The sequence below is a fragment of the Macaca nemestrina genome, chromosome 7 (assembly GCF_043159975.1).
Source record: "Macaca nemestrina isolate mMacNem1 chromosome 7, mMacNem.hap1, whole genome shotgun sequence".
NCBI classification, from domain to species: Eukaryota; Metazoa; Chordata; class Mammalia; order Primates; family Cercopithecidae; genus Macaca; species Macaca nemestrina.
In genome coordinates this window covers 7,811,330-7,826,374 of record NC_092131.1, presented here as the reverse complement: position 1 = coordinate 7,826,374, position 15,045 = coordinate 7,811,330, and the positions used below count along the sequence as shown (strand labels likewise).

The 15,045-nt window shown below is 50.8% G+C and overlaps 1 protein-coding gene and 1 non-coding gene across 13 annotated transcripts in view; both read left to right on the top strand.

Annotated features, from left to right (window-relative positions):
• The window catches only part of LOC105467659 (EMAP like 1), a 209,636-nt gene extending 199,996 nt beyond the window's left edge, over nt 1-9,640 (top strand). For all 12 annotated transcript variants that reach the window (XM_071099624.1, XM_071099614.1, XM_071099620.1 and 9 more), the window contains 5 exons: nt 4,825-4,922; nt 5,047-5,134; nt 6,597-6,692; nt 7,865-7,995; nt 8,667-9,640. In XM_071099624.1, the coding sequence (XP_070955725.1) occupies nt 4,825-4,922; nt 5,047-5,134; nt 6,597-6,692; nt 7,865-7,995; nt 8,667-8,792 (539 nt within the window). In that variant the 3' untranslated portion in view covers nt 8,793-9,640. The remainder of the gene's footprint in view (nt 1-4,824; nt 4,923-5,046; nt 5,135-6,596; nt 6,693-7,864; nt 7,996-8,666) is intronic.
• A 4,046-nt stretch (nt 9,641-13,686) lies between these two features.
• On the top strand, nt 13,687-13,849 carry LOC112424221 (U1 spliceosomal RNA). Its single transcript, XR_003014941.2, has one exon. It is a non-coding gene; the product is annotated as a U1 spliceosomal RNA (small nuclear RNA).
• Nucleotides 13,850-15,045: the final 1,196 nt, after the last annotated feature.

Below are 15,045 nucleotides of genomic sequence, written 5' to 3'. Positions count from 1 at the left end.
GGACCAGGTGCAACTGGCCCTGCAATTGCATTTCTCTTCTTTGATCTTATCCATGTCGTTGTTTGAAAGGTGGGTTTTTTCTGCTTTTACTAGAATGACCCAGAATCTGGCATTCACTCTGTCACTTGCAGTATCAAATCCCGTCTGCCCGGGTCTGAGAGCTGTGGTGTTGCAGCCCCTGCCACCGAGCCAGCCCTTTCCCCTGCCATGTGGCATCCCCCTTCCCTAGGCCAATCACCATGCAGATGCAGCAGTCTTGTCTCCAAGCCCAAAATTACAGTCTGTGCCAGGAGAGGGGCTGCACCATAGCTGCACGGTTGTTCCTGCACCTGCAGACCATCTTCCACCCCAAGATCTCACTCGTCAGCATGCAGGTACTTTGCAAGCATGCAAGGATTTCTGTGTGTGCCACTCACCTGGCTGTGTTGCCGTACACAAGTTACTAAGCCTCAGTCTCCTCATCTGCAGAGCAATCTAATTGAACCCTCTGCTGGGGCGCTGTTGGGCTTGACTGAAGCCCCCAGCCTCCTGCCTGGTCAAGAGTGAGCAATCAGTAGAAAACAGCAGTAAGGTTGTCCTCCCCTGAGTGCCCGGACTCTTGTTCCCGTGTCTTTATGAGTTCTCCAGTTGGTTTTCATTTGGGGCCAAATCCTAGCTTATTTCAGTGGAGTAAGTTTAGGAATCTCAGTCTCCGAGAGAGCTGGGGAAGGAGGCTTAGAGAGTTTTTGGAGGAGAGGCGAACAATTAGGGAAAGAAAAAGGGCTCTGTGGGACCCAAGGAACAGGCTGTGCTACGTTTCATCTGGCCTCTGGTTAGCACATTGACGAACGCTGGTTGGTTTTGATTTCTTAGCAATTCGTTTTATATATTTATGGATGAATGTAGGTAAAAGAGCTAGGATTTGAACCCCATTTTTCTGCCTCAAAGACCACATTCTCATCCTCACACTCTGCCATCTTCCCAGGCAGTCGTTGTAGTCAATGTCGTTTTGAGTTTTCTTTGTGGTGGGGGCCAGGGGCTGGGAGGCACCTCCTCCGAGGAAGAGAACATTTCTCCTGGTTCTGCCTTTGTCTCTGAGACACTGCCTGCACTTCCACATCACGCACTGGCGGGTGTGTGCTAAGGACGTGGAGACCTGGGTGGGGTGGGGTGGGGTGGTCAAAGTTGTCCACAAGGAAGATGAGGACCTCCTAGGACATCTCTCCATACCTGTGCAGAGGCCTGGGGATGTGGACGATACAAGCAGCCAGTTCCCCTCTGCAGGGAGGACTTGCCCAGGCAGAAGGGAGCTTCAACTCCTGCATGAAGACTGTGGATTCTAATGGGAAAGAGGAATTACAATCTGATTAAGGCTGTCAGAGATAGAAGTGGATTGCTGAAAGAGATTGTGAAGTCCTGTTTCCTTCATTTTTAAAAACAGATATGGGGGCCAGGTGTGGTAGCTCACGCCTGTAATCCCATCTCTTTGGAAGGTCGAGGCGAGTGGATCACCTGAGATCAAGAGTTCGAGACCAGCCTGGCCTACGTGGCGAAACCCCATCTCTACTAAAAATGCAAAATAATTAGCCAGACGCTGTGGCAGGCACCTGTAATCCCAGCTACCTGGGAGGCTGAAGCAGGAGAATCGCTTGAACCCAGGAGGCAGAGGGGCAGAGGGTCCGTGCACCATTGCACGCCAGCCTGGGCAACTCCATCTAAAAAAAAAAAAGAAAAAACTGATATGGGGATGGTGGTTACACAGGTATATTTGTCAAAACTCCTCGAACCATGCACTTGAAATGTGTGCATTTTGCTGCATGAAAATTGTGCCTTGAAGCTCATTTTTAAGTGAACTTTTTTGGGGGATGATGTTGTAACATGACTTTTTTTCTTAAGTAATTAATCAATTGCCTTAAACCTGTTTGTTAAATAACAAATAGTTCCATTATGGCCGGGCACAGTGGCTCACACCTGTGATCCCAGCACTTTGGGAGGCCGAGGACGTTTTGCTTGAGCGCAGGAGTTCAAGACCAGCTTGAGCAACATAGTGAGACCCCTGTCTCAACAGAAAAATTAAGAAATTAGCCGGGCGTAGTAGCGCACGCCTGTAGTCCCAGCCGCTCTGGACACCATGGCAGGAGTCGAGGAGGTCGAGGCTGTGGTAAGCGGGGATTGCACTGCAGCACTGCAGCCTGGGTGACACAGCAAGACCCCGTCTCAAGAAAAAAACCAAACAAATGGTTCCATTATGAAAGAGACCTCATTATTTTTTGAGTTCACAAATGATCAGGTAGTTGTTTTTTTTTGTTTGTTTTTTTTTGAGATGGAATGTCGCCCTGTCGCCCAGGCTAGAGTACAGTGGCGCGATCTCGGCTCACTGCAATGTCCGCCTCCCGAGTTCAAGCCATTCTCCAGCCTCACCCTCCTTAGTAGCTGGGGCTACAGGTGTGTGCCACTGCCTCCAGTTAATTTTTGTATTTTTAGTAGAGACAGGGCTTCACCATGTTGGCCAGGCTGGTCTCAAACTCCTGACCTCAGGTGATCTGCCCGCCTCAGCCTTCCAAAGTGCTGGGATTACAAGCGTGAGCTACTGCACCTGGCCTGATCAAGTAGTTCTTTGAGACCTTTTGCATAAGAGTGGACAGCCAATCCCCTGCCGTGTCACGTGACAGATTTTCAGCTGTTCTTTACCCTACAGCTGGTTGGAGGGGCAGTGCCCCTGGAGGCAGACTCCCTGGGTTTAAGCCAGTTTCAGGAAACCTGTGCAACCTTGGACGAGTTAGTTTGTTGTACACGCCTCACTTTCCTCTCTTGAAAAATGGGGATAATTATATCTATTTCATGAGGTTGTTACAAGGATTAAATAAGTTAATACAGGAAGAGTTTAGAATTGGACCTAGCACATAGCAGACTCTCAAACATATTGACCAGGCCGGGCACGGTGGCTCACGCCTGTAATCCAGCACTTTGGGAGGCCAAGGCAGGTGGATCTCCTGAGGTCAGGAGTTCAAGACCAGCCTGGCCAAAATGGTGAAACCCCATCTCTACTAAAAATACAAAAATTAGCCAGGTGCAGTGGCATGTACCTGTAATCCCAGCTACTTGGGAGGCTGAGGCAGGAGAATTGCTTGAACTCAGGAGACGGAGGTTGCAGTGAGCCAAGATCATACCATTGCACTCCCCAGCCTGATCAACAAGAGTGAAACTCCATCTAAAAAAAAAAAAAAAAAAAAATCCATATTGGCCATTTAGTAATTGTAATTGGTATCATTAAGTGGCCATTGTTAGTAGCATTTCGTGTTTATTGTGGTCATCGTCACTGTTGCTGTCCAGGCATGGCCAGTTGCAGGCACTGATCGCAAGGACAGTTGGTTTCCGGCATGGTCACCTGGCCTTCTCGAGCCTCATCAGCAGCCGATGGCAGCCCATCTCTGGCTACAGTAGTCCTTTTTGGTTTTTTCAGCAAAAAATGTGTAGTTGCCTCATTCCTTCAGGATTCTTGATTTGGGTAGGCTGCATTGGTCTTACATCGCCCCTATTTTGACCTGGCCTAGGCCAACACTTCCTAAAATACCATTCCCTGAGGCGCCAGGCCACCCTGGGTCCTGCAGGATTCCCGCCTGGCGGAAGGAACATCACAGGAAAGAGGGAGGGGAGAAACAACCCTTCCTGATGCTTTACGCTCCTGTGAGCACCAGGCCCTGTACAAATAATTGTCCAAGTGGAGCCTCCCGACTGCTATGAACATGCGCTGCTCACTGTGTTTTGTGGATGGAGGACTTGCAGCCCCCTAGCTGGAGCGGAGAGACCCCCGCTGCCCTGCATTCTGTTCTGGACCCTGCGTGGCTCCAGGTTTCCAGTCCTTCTTTTTGCTTGCTGGCTCAGGAAAGTCTGACCTTTTCCCGGACTCACCTCCAGGCCCGGTTTCCTGTCCTGGGCGCCCTGGGTCCTCCTCCCTGCGCAGCGTGCACGGTGTGGTTGCTTCCAGCCACCAGGGCTGCTGCTGCCTTTTGTTGCAAAGGGCTCCTTCCCGTGTGTTTCCACACAGGCATCACAGCCTGAGTCCTTAGGCCCTCCCAGAACCAGAAACCCAGGGGGAGAAGATACTAAGATACCCCTGGAAAGAGAGGCGGGAAGGGCTGTCCAGGCAGAGGGCAGTGAGTGCGGAGGCCTGAGTGAACCCGTGTGTTCAGTGAGGAGTGACATAGCTGGAAGGCCATCCTGGTGGGCTTTGTGGGCCCCTCCAAGGAATTTAGTCTCCATCCTTCAGTGATTGGGACAGGGAAGGGCCTATAAGATTTCATAAAATTGTATGAAAAGAATGTATAGGGTGCAGTGGCTCACGCCTGTAATCCCAGCACCTTGGGAGGCCAAGGCAGGCAAATCACTTGAGCTCAGGAGTTTGAAACCAACCTGGTCAACACAACGAGACTCTTAACTCTACAAAAAAAAAATGTTTTTAAATTAGCCAAGTGTTGTGGCACACGCCTGTAGTCCCAGCTACTTGCCTAGGATCACTTGAGCCCAGGAGGTTGAGGCTGCAGTGAGCTATGATCACACCACTGCACTCTAGCCTGGGTGATACAGCAAAACCCTGTCTCAAAAACAAAAGAGTTCATAAAAATTTATAAATCTTTACCAGATTTTATCATCTGGCCAGGTGTGTATTTTTCAAAAGATAGCTTTGGAAGTAGCAGAGGATTCATTCAAAGGCAGATGTTTCTCTTGGCAATACGTTAATCTGGCGATTTTGTCTAAATCTGTGGTGGCAGCTACCATTATCCTTTGTAACGAATAAAATGTGTATTGTTAACATCTGAAATGTGATTTGTCATCTTTTTATAGATGGGAATTTCTTAGCCATAGGCTCGCATGACAACTGCATCTATATATATGGTGTCAGTGACAACGGAAGGAAGTACACGCGAGTGGGCAAGTGCTCGGTAAGCGCTGACGGTGGCCCTGTGGCTCCTGCTGTACCTGCATGCAGTCATTTAACTGCAACGGAACGGCGTTGGCAGGGACTTCTAAGGCCAGTGAAATGAAGATGGTGTTTTTCTCTTCCAGGGTCATTCCAGCTTCATTACTCACCTGGACTGGTCTGTAAACTCGCAATTCCTCGTGTCAAATTCCGGAGACTACGAAATCCTCTACTGTGAGTACCACCCTGGGGTTGTAGGAAGTCTCGATCTCAGAAAGTGTTCACTCTGAGACCCAGGAGGCCTCTGTGGAAACCCAGCTCCCGTATGACTTAGGCACGTGCCATCATCTCTAGGCCGTGGTTTCCGCCTCTGTAACATAGAGGCGTGGGGCTGTGTGGCCTCTTGGGTCCTTCTGGTTTCCTGCTGACTGCGAGCCCCTGTGGAGGAGAAGATGCTGGGCCTGCCCAGAGGGGAAGAAGGCCCTGCAGAGGGGTTCTGGGGGCAAGCAGATGTGGCAGAAGGGGGGGGGTCTGGGTGGATGTGGCCGAAGTGAGTGGGTCCAGAGCTGTCCAGGCAAGAGGAGGGCCTGTCAAGGTGTTATCCTCACAGGAGGGACCATGAAGTCCCTCCCACCTGGGTAGACGGCAGCCCTGGGACCCCTCCTCCTCCTCTTCCAACCCCACTCCGGCCAGTGTCTGGGCCCAGGCACAGTGAGGATGATCGCGGCTGGCACTTACAAGCATATCCTCATGCCATGCACTGGTTCCTCAGACACCCACCAAGCACCTGCCACGTGCCCCACTCTGAGCCACACAGGTCGGCTCATGGGGCACAAGGAAGGCCTCACTGCTGCCCTGCTGGAAATTACTAGAAAGTGCAGCGTTCCTCCCCTGCATCTTCTCAGGTGATCCACAGCGCTTTCTGGCTTGGCCCCATGATGCAGGGAAGGGCTCAGAGCCCAAAACACAGGCCCCAAGAGCCCACAGGGGTAGGGGAGTCACACTCACTTGAGCGTCACCACTTGTTGAGGACCAGGACAGGCAGGACACTGGCGGCAGGGAAAGCAGGGCAGTGTGTACCAAGACTGAGCTCCCTCCAGTGGGGAGGGCAGCCACACCATCTCACCTCCTCCCCGTCCAGGTCCTGCCTGACACAGGCACAGGAACGGATGGTTTTCAGGCACAGTCCCTGGGTCTAGAACCTTCTCAGATGAGGTCTCGTACTCTGCTGGTGAGAGCTCATTTGGGGAACACACAAATGTTCCTTGGGAGGCCCTTGGTGTGACTGGTTTCAATAACCTCCATTCCTGACTCTGAGCTGAAGGGACTGAGGGGGATGGGGAAGCTGGGGGGCCTGACAGCAGAGGCAGAGCTGTGTTCAGGGGCTCTGGCAGGGGCAGGCAGCAGGCGGAGACCCAGGAACCAGAGACAAGAGAAGCCAGACTGGGAAACAGAGACGGAGATGGGAAAAAAACAAAGAAGAGGGCGTCTCCACCCAGGCCCAGGGGCTCGGGCTCAGTTCCAGGGGAGCTCACAGCTGTGCACATGTGGTTCCCGCTCGACTGGGAAGTGGAGGGTCTCCCTCTCCGGGGAGGGCTCTGTACCCAACGGGGCACAGCTCTGGGGGCTCAGCCTTGCCCAGGGGAGGGGTGGGGACTTGGCTTAGATGTCACCAGACTGTGTTTGCTTTTTGCAGGGGTTCCCTCTGCCTGTAAGCAAGTCGTAAGTGTGGAAACTACGAGAGACATTGAATGGGCTACCTATACCTGCACTTTGGGATTCCATGTTTTTGGTGAGTTTGCTGCCGATTTCACTGGTTCCAACAAAAGAGCGTCTCCTTTTAAAATATGTCTTCAGTAGCTGTGGAGTCTCATGGTCACCCGTCTTGTCAGACTGCTCTGCTGCTACAGGAGGCCTGTGCGCCACACCTCCTGCTGCACCCTGGGGTCGGGCCGGAGCTTGCCTGGCCATGGCCTGCTGAGAAGAACCGGAAAGATGGCTTTTTAACCCTTCTCCATCGTACAGGGCGGCGGATCCCTGGGACCCTCTCCTATCAGGTTGTGCCATGTGGACCTGGGTGGGCCAGATGGCACTCAGTCAACTTATCATTTGTGACGGTTATTATTTATATTTTTTTTGTTCTTAAACTAGAAATTTCACTTTCTTCAAAGTTCACTTTAGGAATATATTCATAAGTAACCTAAATTAAAGGGCTGCAAATTAATAGAATTTTTAAAGGTAGTATTTATCATCTCTTTACATAAGACCACAAGTCAGTAGATTGGTGAGAATTTGCAGTTTTGTGGTGTTCAGTGCTGAGATCCAGAGGTTCACTCCAGAGCTCCCTGTCAAACCCGACATGCATCCAGCCCTCTCCTAGCCACAGGTATTGTTAAAAGGGTCCCCCACCCACCCATCCTCCAGGCCCACCTGGGCTCAGGGATGCAGAGCCTGGAGCCAGTAATGATGGGCACAGCTGCCAGGCTGCCCCAAGCAAGCAGCAGCCACAGTGAGTGACCCCAAGAAACACATGCACACCCAGGGTTAAAAGGCCTTTGGAGACACCTGCTCTTGTAGAGAATTAGAGCAAGGAAACTGCAGGCTTGAGGACAGGGCAGCTTCCCACCAGATGCTTCAGAGAGCACGGAGAGGCATTGCGTTGGGAACCGGGGTTCCCAGTACCGTCTGCCTTGGCCTCGAGAAGAGGCCGCAGAAGACCTGGCAGCTCGGAAAGCTTGTCTTTGTTCCCTTCGCGCCGCAGCGCGTTGGAGACTGGCCTGGGCGAGGGGAGACTGGGCGCACGGGGAGAGGCCAGGAACCGAGGCTGTCGTGCTTTTTTGACCCTTGTTTCTAAAGCTGGACTTGAGGCAGTTTTGTGTTCAGGACTGTCCAGTGGGCGGCTCCTGCACGCCGTGGCCCTGTGGCCCCTGATGTCTCCAGCGCCGTTTGTGGTCTTTGTTTTAGGAGTGTGGCCAGAAGGCTCAGATGGAACTGACATCAATGCCGTCTCTCGGGCCCACGAGAAGAAACTCCTGTCAACAGGCGACGACTTTGGCAAAGTGCACCTCTTCTCATACCCCTGCTCGCAGTTCAGGGTAAAGGGCTCGTTTCTTCGCTAACCTTGTCCCCCATGGGGCGTGCACGTATGCCCGCCCTGTTGGGAGACTAAATGGAAATGGGCTGTGAGTGCTGCCAGTCACAGAGGCGGATGTCACTCTGTTATCCGTGCCCAGAGCACTTCCGGCTGCCCTTAGGGAAACCCCAAGCCCCACGGGACCCACAGGGCCCTTCAGATCCGCTCGTCTACCTCTGTGGCTCCACAGGCTCACAGCTCTGCCCTCCGCCACGACCCCCTTGCTGCGCCCCTGCTCAGCTGAGCCAGCCCTGAGGCTTGGGGCACCCTTCCTCATCCTCCGTCACCCTGACCCTGATCCTCCTTCAGCAAGAAGACCCCTCGCCCTCAGCCCCAGGCATCTGGTTAGGCCCGCTTTTGGGGCGACCTCATACCTGGCACCTCTGATATTGAACGAATCTCTCAGCCGAGGGCAGTCATTTGCTCGTATTTGTCCCCTACCAGGCCACAAGGACTGTGGGCTTTGTTTCTGTGTCCCTTCTGTGTCACGCACAGAACAGGTGCCCAAGTGAGAGCTGCCGAGTGGAGGGCGAGTAAAGGAATGAAAGCGTGCAGTGAGAATTCGAGCACTTTCCCATCCCAGATGGTTTGCCTTGTAGTAAAGGAAGCTTTCCCCCATATCATTCCCTCCAGGCTCCGAGCCACATCTACGGCGGGCACAGCAGCCACGTCACCAACGTCGATTTCCTCTGTGAAGACAGCCACCTCATTTCCACGGGCGGGAAAGACACGAGCATCATGCAGTGGCGTGTTATTTAGTCCCCACCAAGAGCTGTGGGGAGCAGCATGGCAAGGAAGACACAGACTCACATTACCCTTGGTCACTGTGATTTCTGTTTTGTTTAAAAAATTCTTACAAACCTCAGGAAAACTGGGCCCTCTGCCGGCTACCTTAGCTTAGTGCGCCAGCAGGCGCCACAGCGGATCAGTGGTTCCGTGTTCACTTTTGTTGTACAATATATGACACAGTGCACATTGAATACCAACAAGGTTCCAACGTTTACATTACAGCGACATCAACAGAAGTAACTGGTATATTCTTAGTAACTTTTCTATGAACTCTTCAAAAATGGTCACAGAATGCCTTTTAAAACATTGTATATAGTCTTCACTGTTCCACCATCTAGCTTGCTAAGTCAAATATTTATGATGCTAATGAGGTACTGAACCATGATGGCTGTTGAGGAATTGGTCCTAAAAGGACAGATCACTTAAGAAGAGTGAATAACTGATTTGCACGGCTGAATCAGGAGACGCAAAGATGAGACTGTATTTGGTTACATTTTCCAAGGTTTCCTTACATTCTCCCTTGGGGAGGCTGTGAGAGAGGGCTTGTATTCCTCTTGTGCTAAGCAGATTCTACTCCTAATTGACTTAAATATTTCAGCAGGGTACACAGGCGTTTCCGAGTTTCAGTGACACCGTCCTGCCTAACCGGATGCGGTCAGCCTCTTCACACCCACCTGGCTTGCATCCCCCATCCCTTGTTCACACGCCCTGATTCACGGTGAGACATTTTGCCACCTTCTTGTGTATATTACTTGGCATGAGATGATATTGTACTTGTATAGGATTCTAGCAATTCATAATAAATATGTCAGACTAGGCTTTACTGTCTTATGCTTATGGACGTTGTATATTTGTATTTTACGACCAAGTAGACCAAGTCAGAAAGATCTCTCGAGCGTACCGTAAACCTGCAGACAGAAGTCCCGAAGGGCTCCACCAGGTACCAGGGCAGCTGCTTTTCCTGTCTTTTGTGCATGGGCGACTCATTACAGTATGAGATAAGATCGAGTTCTGATGCGTTAAACGGAGGTGGCAGAAATTTGTCAAGAAGGCCTTATCCATTTCGATTGTGTGACAGATTGAAATTTATTGTTTACATTGGGGAATGTATCTCAAATTTTTAAATAGAAGAGTAATAAACAGACTTTAAAACAAATATTAAGATTTTTACTCATTCTAGGCAAGCAAATCAATGGAATTATCTGAGCTCTATGGCACTGGTTGTTTAGAGTGGCTGATTAAGTGCAACTTTCAGAAACATTTTTGATGGCATCACCAGCCTACTGCGGAAGTGCAGGGCACCAGTAAACACCATGTATTATTGCAGATGAATCTGTTTGTATGTATCCTTGTCAAATATATTCTATAATGAAATAAAATCTGAAAAGTGGATTTCTTATTGACCTATATTCATGAAAGCATCTAAATTAAAATATTTAAAATTAGATATGATTCACACTATGTTCTGTTTCATACGCAGATTTTGTTCTCACCTGGGCCATTTGCAGGTGAGACTGTAGTTTGCAGATGAGACTGTAGTTTGCAGATGGTGTGGAAACATTCATCAGGGGAGATAACTATAAAGGATTTGGCCTATTACCATACTCAGTTGTCAGTTTATGTGGTTTTGTGAATACTAGCAAAAGCAATTGTTTTTCAATTAACAGTGGAGGGAATGATAAGATGAGGGAAGGAAAAGGCATTCATTATTGACTTACATGTCAGTAAGGTCTACTTTTATTTCAATGCACTCCTATTTTCCAAGCTTAATAATAGACAAAGGATAAAAAATATACACACACAAATATACTATTTTAGATATATGTACTATTTTAGATATATGTAAACTACTATAGCTCTCTTTGTAATGAATTAATCATTTTATGAATGAATGAATGAATGAATTTGATGGATTTAAAATGGCTTCATTTCATTGTAAATGAAATTCTTTGACCAGTGCAGTATTAACCTTGCAGGTGTTCACTGTTCATTCAGTCACTGTTAACACAGCCAGCAATGGCCCCGTGCCGCTGCTCAGCACCTCTCAGGCAAGCAAGGCCTTGAACCTCCAGGATTCTCCCAGAACGAGAGGCTCGGGAACCGGGCAGCTCTTAGCCTGGCTTCCCTGCAACACGTAAGATGAGGAAAGATGAAAGGAAAGGAAAGATTACGATTTATTTGTAGTTACGATAATTAAGTCTGTTAGCATGAGAGAATTTTCCAGTGAACCAAAAGCCCCCGGGATTTTTTTTAATTTACTATTTTAAACTTTGTGTTAAGATGAAATTGTTGCTTTTGCAGAGTAACATCTCCGTGGCAATCCTGTTTAGATAAGGTCAAGCAAGTATCAAGGGAACACTGGATTTCCTCGAGAACAGGGTAGGCACTGGCGTTCCCATGCTTTAAAGCTTGCGGAAGAGCACAGTTGACCCTTGAACAGCAGCAGGGTAGGGGTGCTGACCCCACACGCAGAGACCTACATATAACTTTTTACTGTCCAAAAACCTAACTACTGATAGCCTACTGTTGACTGGACGCCTCACTGAGAACAATTTCCACATACTTTGTTAATATGTATTATATAGTACACTCTTGGAATAAAGTAAGCTAGAGAAGATGAAATGTTAAGAAAATCATAAAAGAGGCCAGGCACAGTGGCCCAGCCTGTAATCCCAGCACTTTGGGAGGCTGAGGCAGGAGGATCGCTTGAGCCCAGGAGTTCAAGACCACCCTGGGCAACACAGCGGGACCCCATCTCTACCAAAAACTTTAAAAAGTAGCTGAGTGTAGTGGTGTGTGCCTGTAATCCCAGCTACTCTGGAGGCCGAGGTGGGAGGATTGCTTGAGCCTGGGAGGTCGAGGCTGCAGTGAGCCTTGGTCAGACCACTGCACTCCAGCCTGGGCGGCAAAATGAGACCCTGTCTCTCTGGGGACTCTGGAGGCTGCCAGCTGGCTGCCGCCCGCCTCCAGGGCCTGGGAAGTTGATTTGAAGAGTGACACCACCAGGGAAGGGAGGTAAACATCCTGCGGGAGGTAACACAGGAGGCTCTCCTCAGAGGCTGGCTTTGGGAGCCTGGGTGTGCTTGAGATTGTAGATTGCTCAACCCAAGCCAGGAGAAGAAGCTTCCGAGCCAGCTTGGGGGACTCCAGTATCCAAGGGCAGGTAAGGGAGCTGCGGAGAGGAGGGAGAGCCAGGAGGGCGGTGGTGGAGCAGAAGACAGTCCCGCACGCGGAGGATCTTGTGTCCCCAGCAGCAGGGCAGCTCGATGTGGTGCTCACCAGGAGCCAGTGTGGGCTGTGCACTGGCTTAGCAACCGGCATTCCAGCGTCTCCACGCGCAGGCAGTGCCCGGCGGGAGATACAGGCAAGGTGGGGACAGCCTCAGCCACGTAGGGAAGAGAGAACATGAGGCCACAGGTCGCACAGGGCTGTCAGGAGCCCAGTGGGGGTGGGGGTGAAGAGGTGGAGGGAGTTTCCAGGCCAGTTGGAACTGGGGAGAGGCAAAGTTCAGTGGATTCTTGGCATTGGTAGATCTTAGGTGCCTGGCCGCCGGGGTGAGAGGGGCTCCCTGGCAGGGGCTGCCGTACGTCACTGGAAAGCCTATTCTGGCATCTCCCCAGCCCCCCACATTTTTTCGAATGGTTACTTCCATCACCCAAAGGTTGGCTATTCCATTCATTAGCCATCTCTTCTGTGGTTTGGGAACAGGCTGCTGTCATCCTGTCTTACAGGCATAGGAGCACATAGGAAAGAGCAGACGAGAATGGTCCAATCCACAACTGGGGGGACAGGTTTTGGTGAAAAGGAGCTGAGGAACACGCGCTTGATGCAAGGTGAAAACTGACTCCAGGTCCAGACGCAGTGGCTCATCCTTGTAATCCCAGCACTTTGGGAGGCTGAGGCAGGCGGATCAAGAGGTCAGGAGATCGAGACCAGCATGGCTAACACGGTGAAACCCCGTCTCTACAAAAATGCAAAAAAATTAGCCGAGCGTGGTGTCCCAGCTACTCGGGAGGCTGAGGCAGGAGAATGGCGTCAACCCAGGAGGCGGCGCTGGCCATGAGTCGAGATCGCGCCACTGCACTCCAGCCTGAGGGACAGAGCGAGATTCCGTCTCAAAAAAAAAAAAAAAGAAAAAGAAAGAAAACTAAATCCAGGCCTGTTCTTCCTGCAGATTCTCTTTTTAAAAAAAACTTTGGCTGGGCGCGGTGGCTCATGCCTGTAATCCTAGCACTTTGGGAGGCCGAGGCAGGCGGATCACCTGAGGTCAGGAGTTCGAGACCAGCCTGGCCAACATGGTGAAACCCTGTCTACTAAAAATACAAATCAGCTGGGTGTGGTGGCACATGCTGGTAATCCCAGCTACTTGGGAGGCTGAGGCAGGAGAATCACTTGAACCTGGAAAACGGATGTTGCAGTGAGCTGACACCATGACACTGCACTCTAGCCTGGACAACAAGAGCAAAATCAGTCTTAAAAAAAAAAGGCCGGGCCGGGCGCGGTGGCTCAAGCCTGTAATCCCAGCACTTTGGGAGGCCGAGACGGGCGGATCACGAGGTCGGGAGATCGAGACCATCCTGGCTAATATGGTGAAACCCCGTCTCTACTAAAAATACAAAAAACTAGCCGGGCGAGGTGGTGGGCGCCTGTAGTCCCAGCTACTCGGGAGGCTGAGGCAGGAGAATGGCGTAAACCCGGGAGGCGGAGCTTGCAGTGAGCTGAGATCCGGCCACTGCACTCCAGCCTGGGCGACAGAGTGAGACTCTGTCTCAAAAAAAAAAAAAAAGAAAAAAACTTTACAGAACATTTCAAACATTCACAGAAGTAGAGAGAGAGCCTCTCGCCCAGGCTAAAAATTATCAGCGTACTCATTTGGCAGGGGAGATACCGTGATCACGAAAGTGGTCTTCCCAGGGCAAGGCTTATCCACTGCACTCCGGACATGCTGACCCCTGCGATTTCCCCAAAAGTAGGAAACTTGGCTGCATCATCTGTGGTCATGGGGACTGTGTTCATGCTTTCCCCTGGTTAAAGAAAAAAAAAAAAATTTAGAAAATCTTGTTTCCTCTGTCTCCCCTAACTTTTGGGGGAGATGGAGTTTTTTGTTTTGGTTTGGTTTGGTTTTTGGGTTTTTTTTTTTTTTTTCTCGCCCTGTTGCCCAGGCTGGAGTGCAGTGGCGTGATCTCAGCGCACTGCAACCTCTGCCTCCAGGGTGCAAGCAATTCTCCTGCCTCAGTCTCCCGAGTAGCTGGGATTACAGGCGCCCGCCACCACACCTGGCTAATTTTTGGGTGTCTTTAATAGAGACAGTGTTTCACCATGTTGGCCAGGCTGGTCTCAACTCCTGCCCACCTCAGCCTCCCAACGTGCTGGGATTACAGGTGTGAGCCACTGCACCTGGCCAAAATGGAGTATTTTTTAAAACAAGCCTACAGGAGTTTGAGACCAGCCTGGGCAATATACCGAGATCTCATCTTTGCAAAAAACTAAAACCTCAGCTGAGTGTGGTAGAGTGCACCTGTAGTCCCAGCTACTTGGGCTGAAGAGGGAGGCTCGCTTGACCCCAGGAGGCTGCAGTGAGCTGTGATTGCGCCACTGCACTCCAGCCTGGGTGACAGAGCAACACCCTGTTTCTAAAACAAAAAAAAAAAAAAAAAAGTCTAAGCCACCGTGCCATTTCACCTATAAATACGTCAGTCTGCCGCTGTGGTAAGAACACTTTATGTGAGGACACCATGACATTGTAACAGCTGACAAACTTGATGATTTCAGTTTCTCGGGCTGTCAAACCTGACCCTGTGGTTCGGAGCCTGGCGCTGCATGACTTGCAGCACAGGAGCATAGAACAGCTGCCCGGCCTCCCTGCTGAGCAGTTCAGGGTGGGGTGTCAAGCATGCAGCCCCCAGTTCTGAACCCTTCTCCAGAGCCCAATTCTGCACCCCAACCCCGCTGCTCGATGCCCAGTGGCATCCCTGCCCCTCCCCACCTCCTCCTGCAGGCGGGATGCTCAGTGCTGTCTGAAACCTGGGCTCCTTCCAGCCCCTCCTGCCAGGTCCCCAGCTGTACTTTAGGCCACCTCAGGAGACCCCCTTCTGGGCCACCCAGGCTGGATCTTTCCTACCTTGATGGTAGGCCAGACCGGACCACAGGAGCCTTTAGGAGTTCCCAGTTCCCTCTTGAAAGAAGGAGCCTTGTTTAAGGGGAGCCTCCCCTGCAGGAAGTC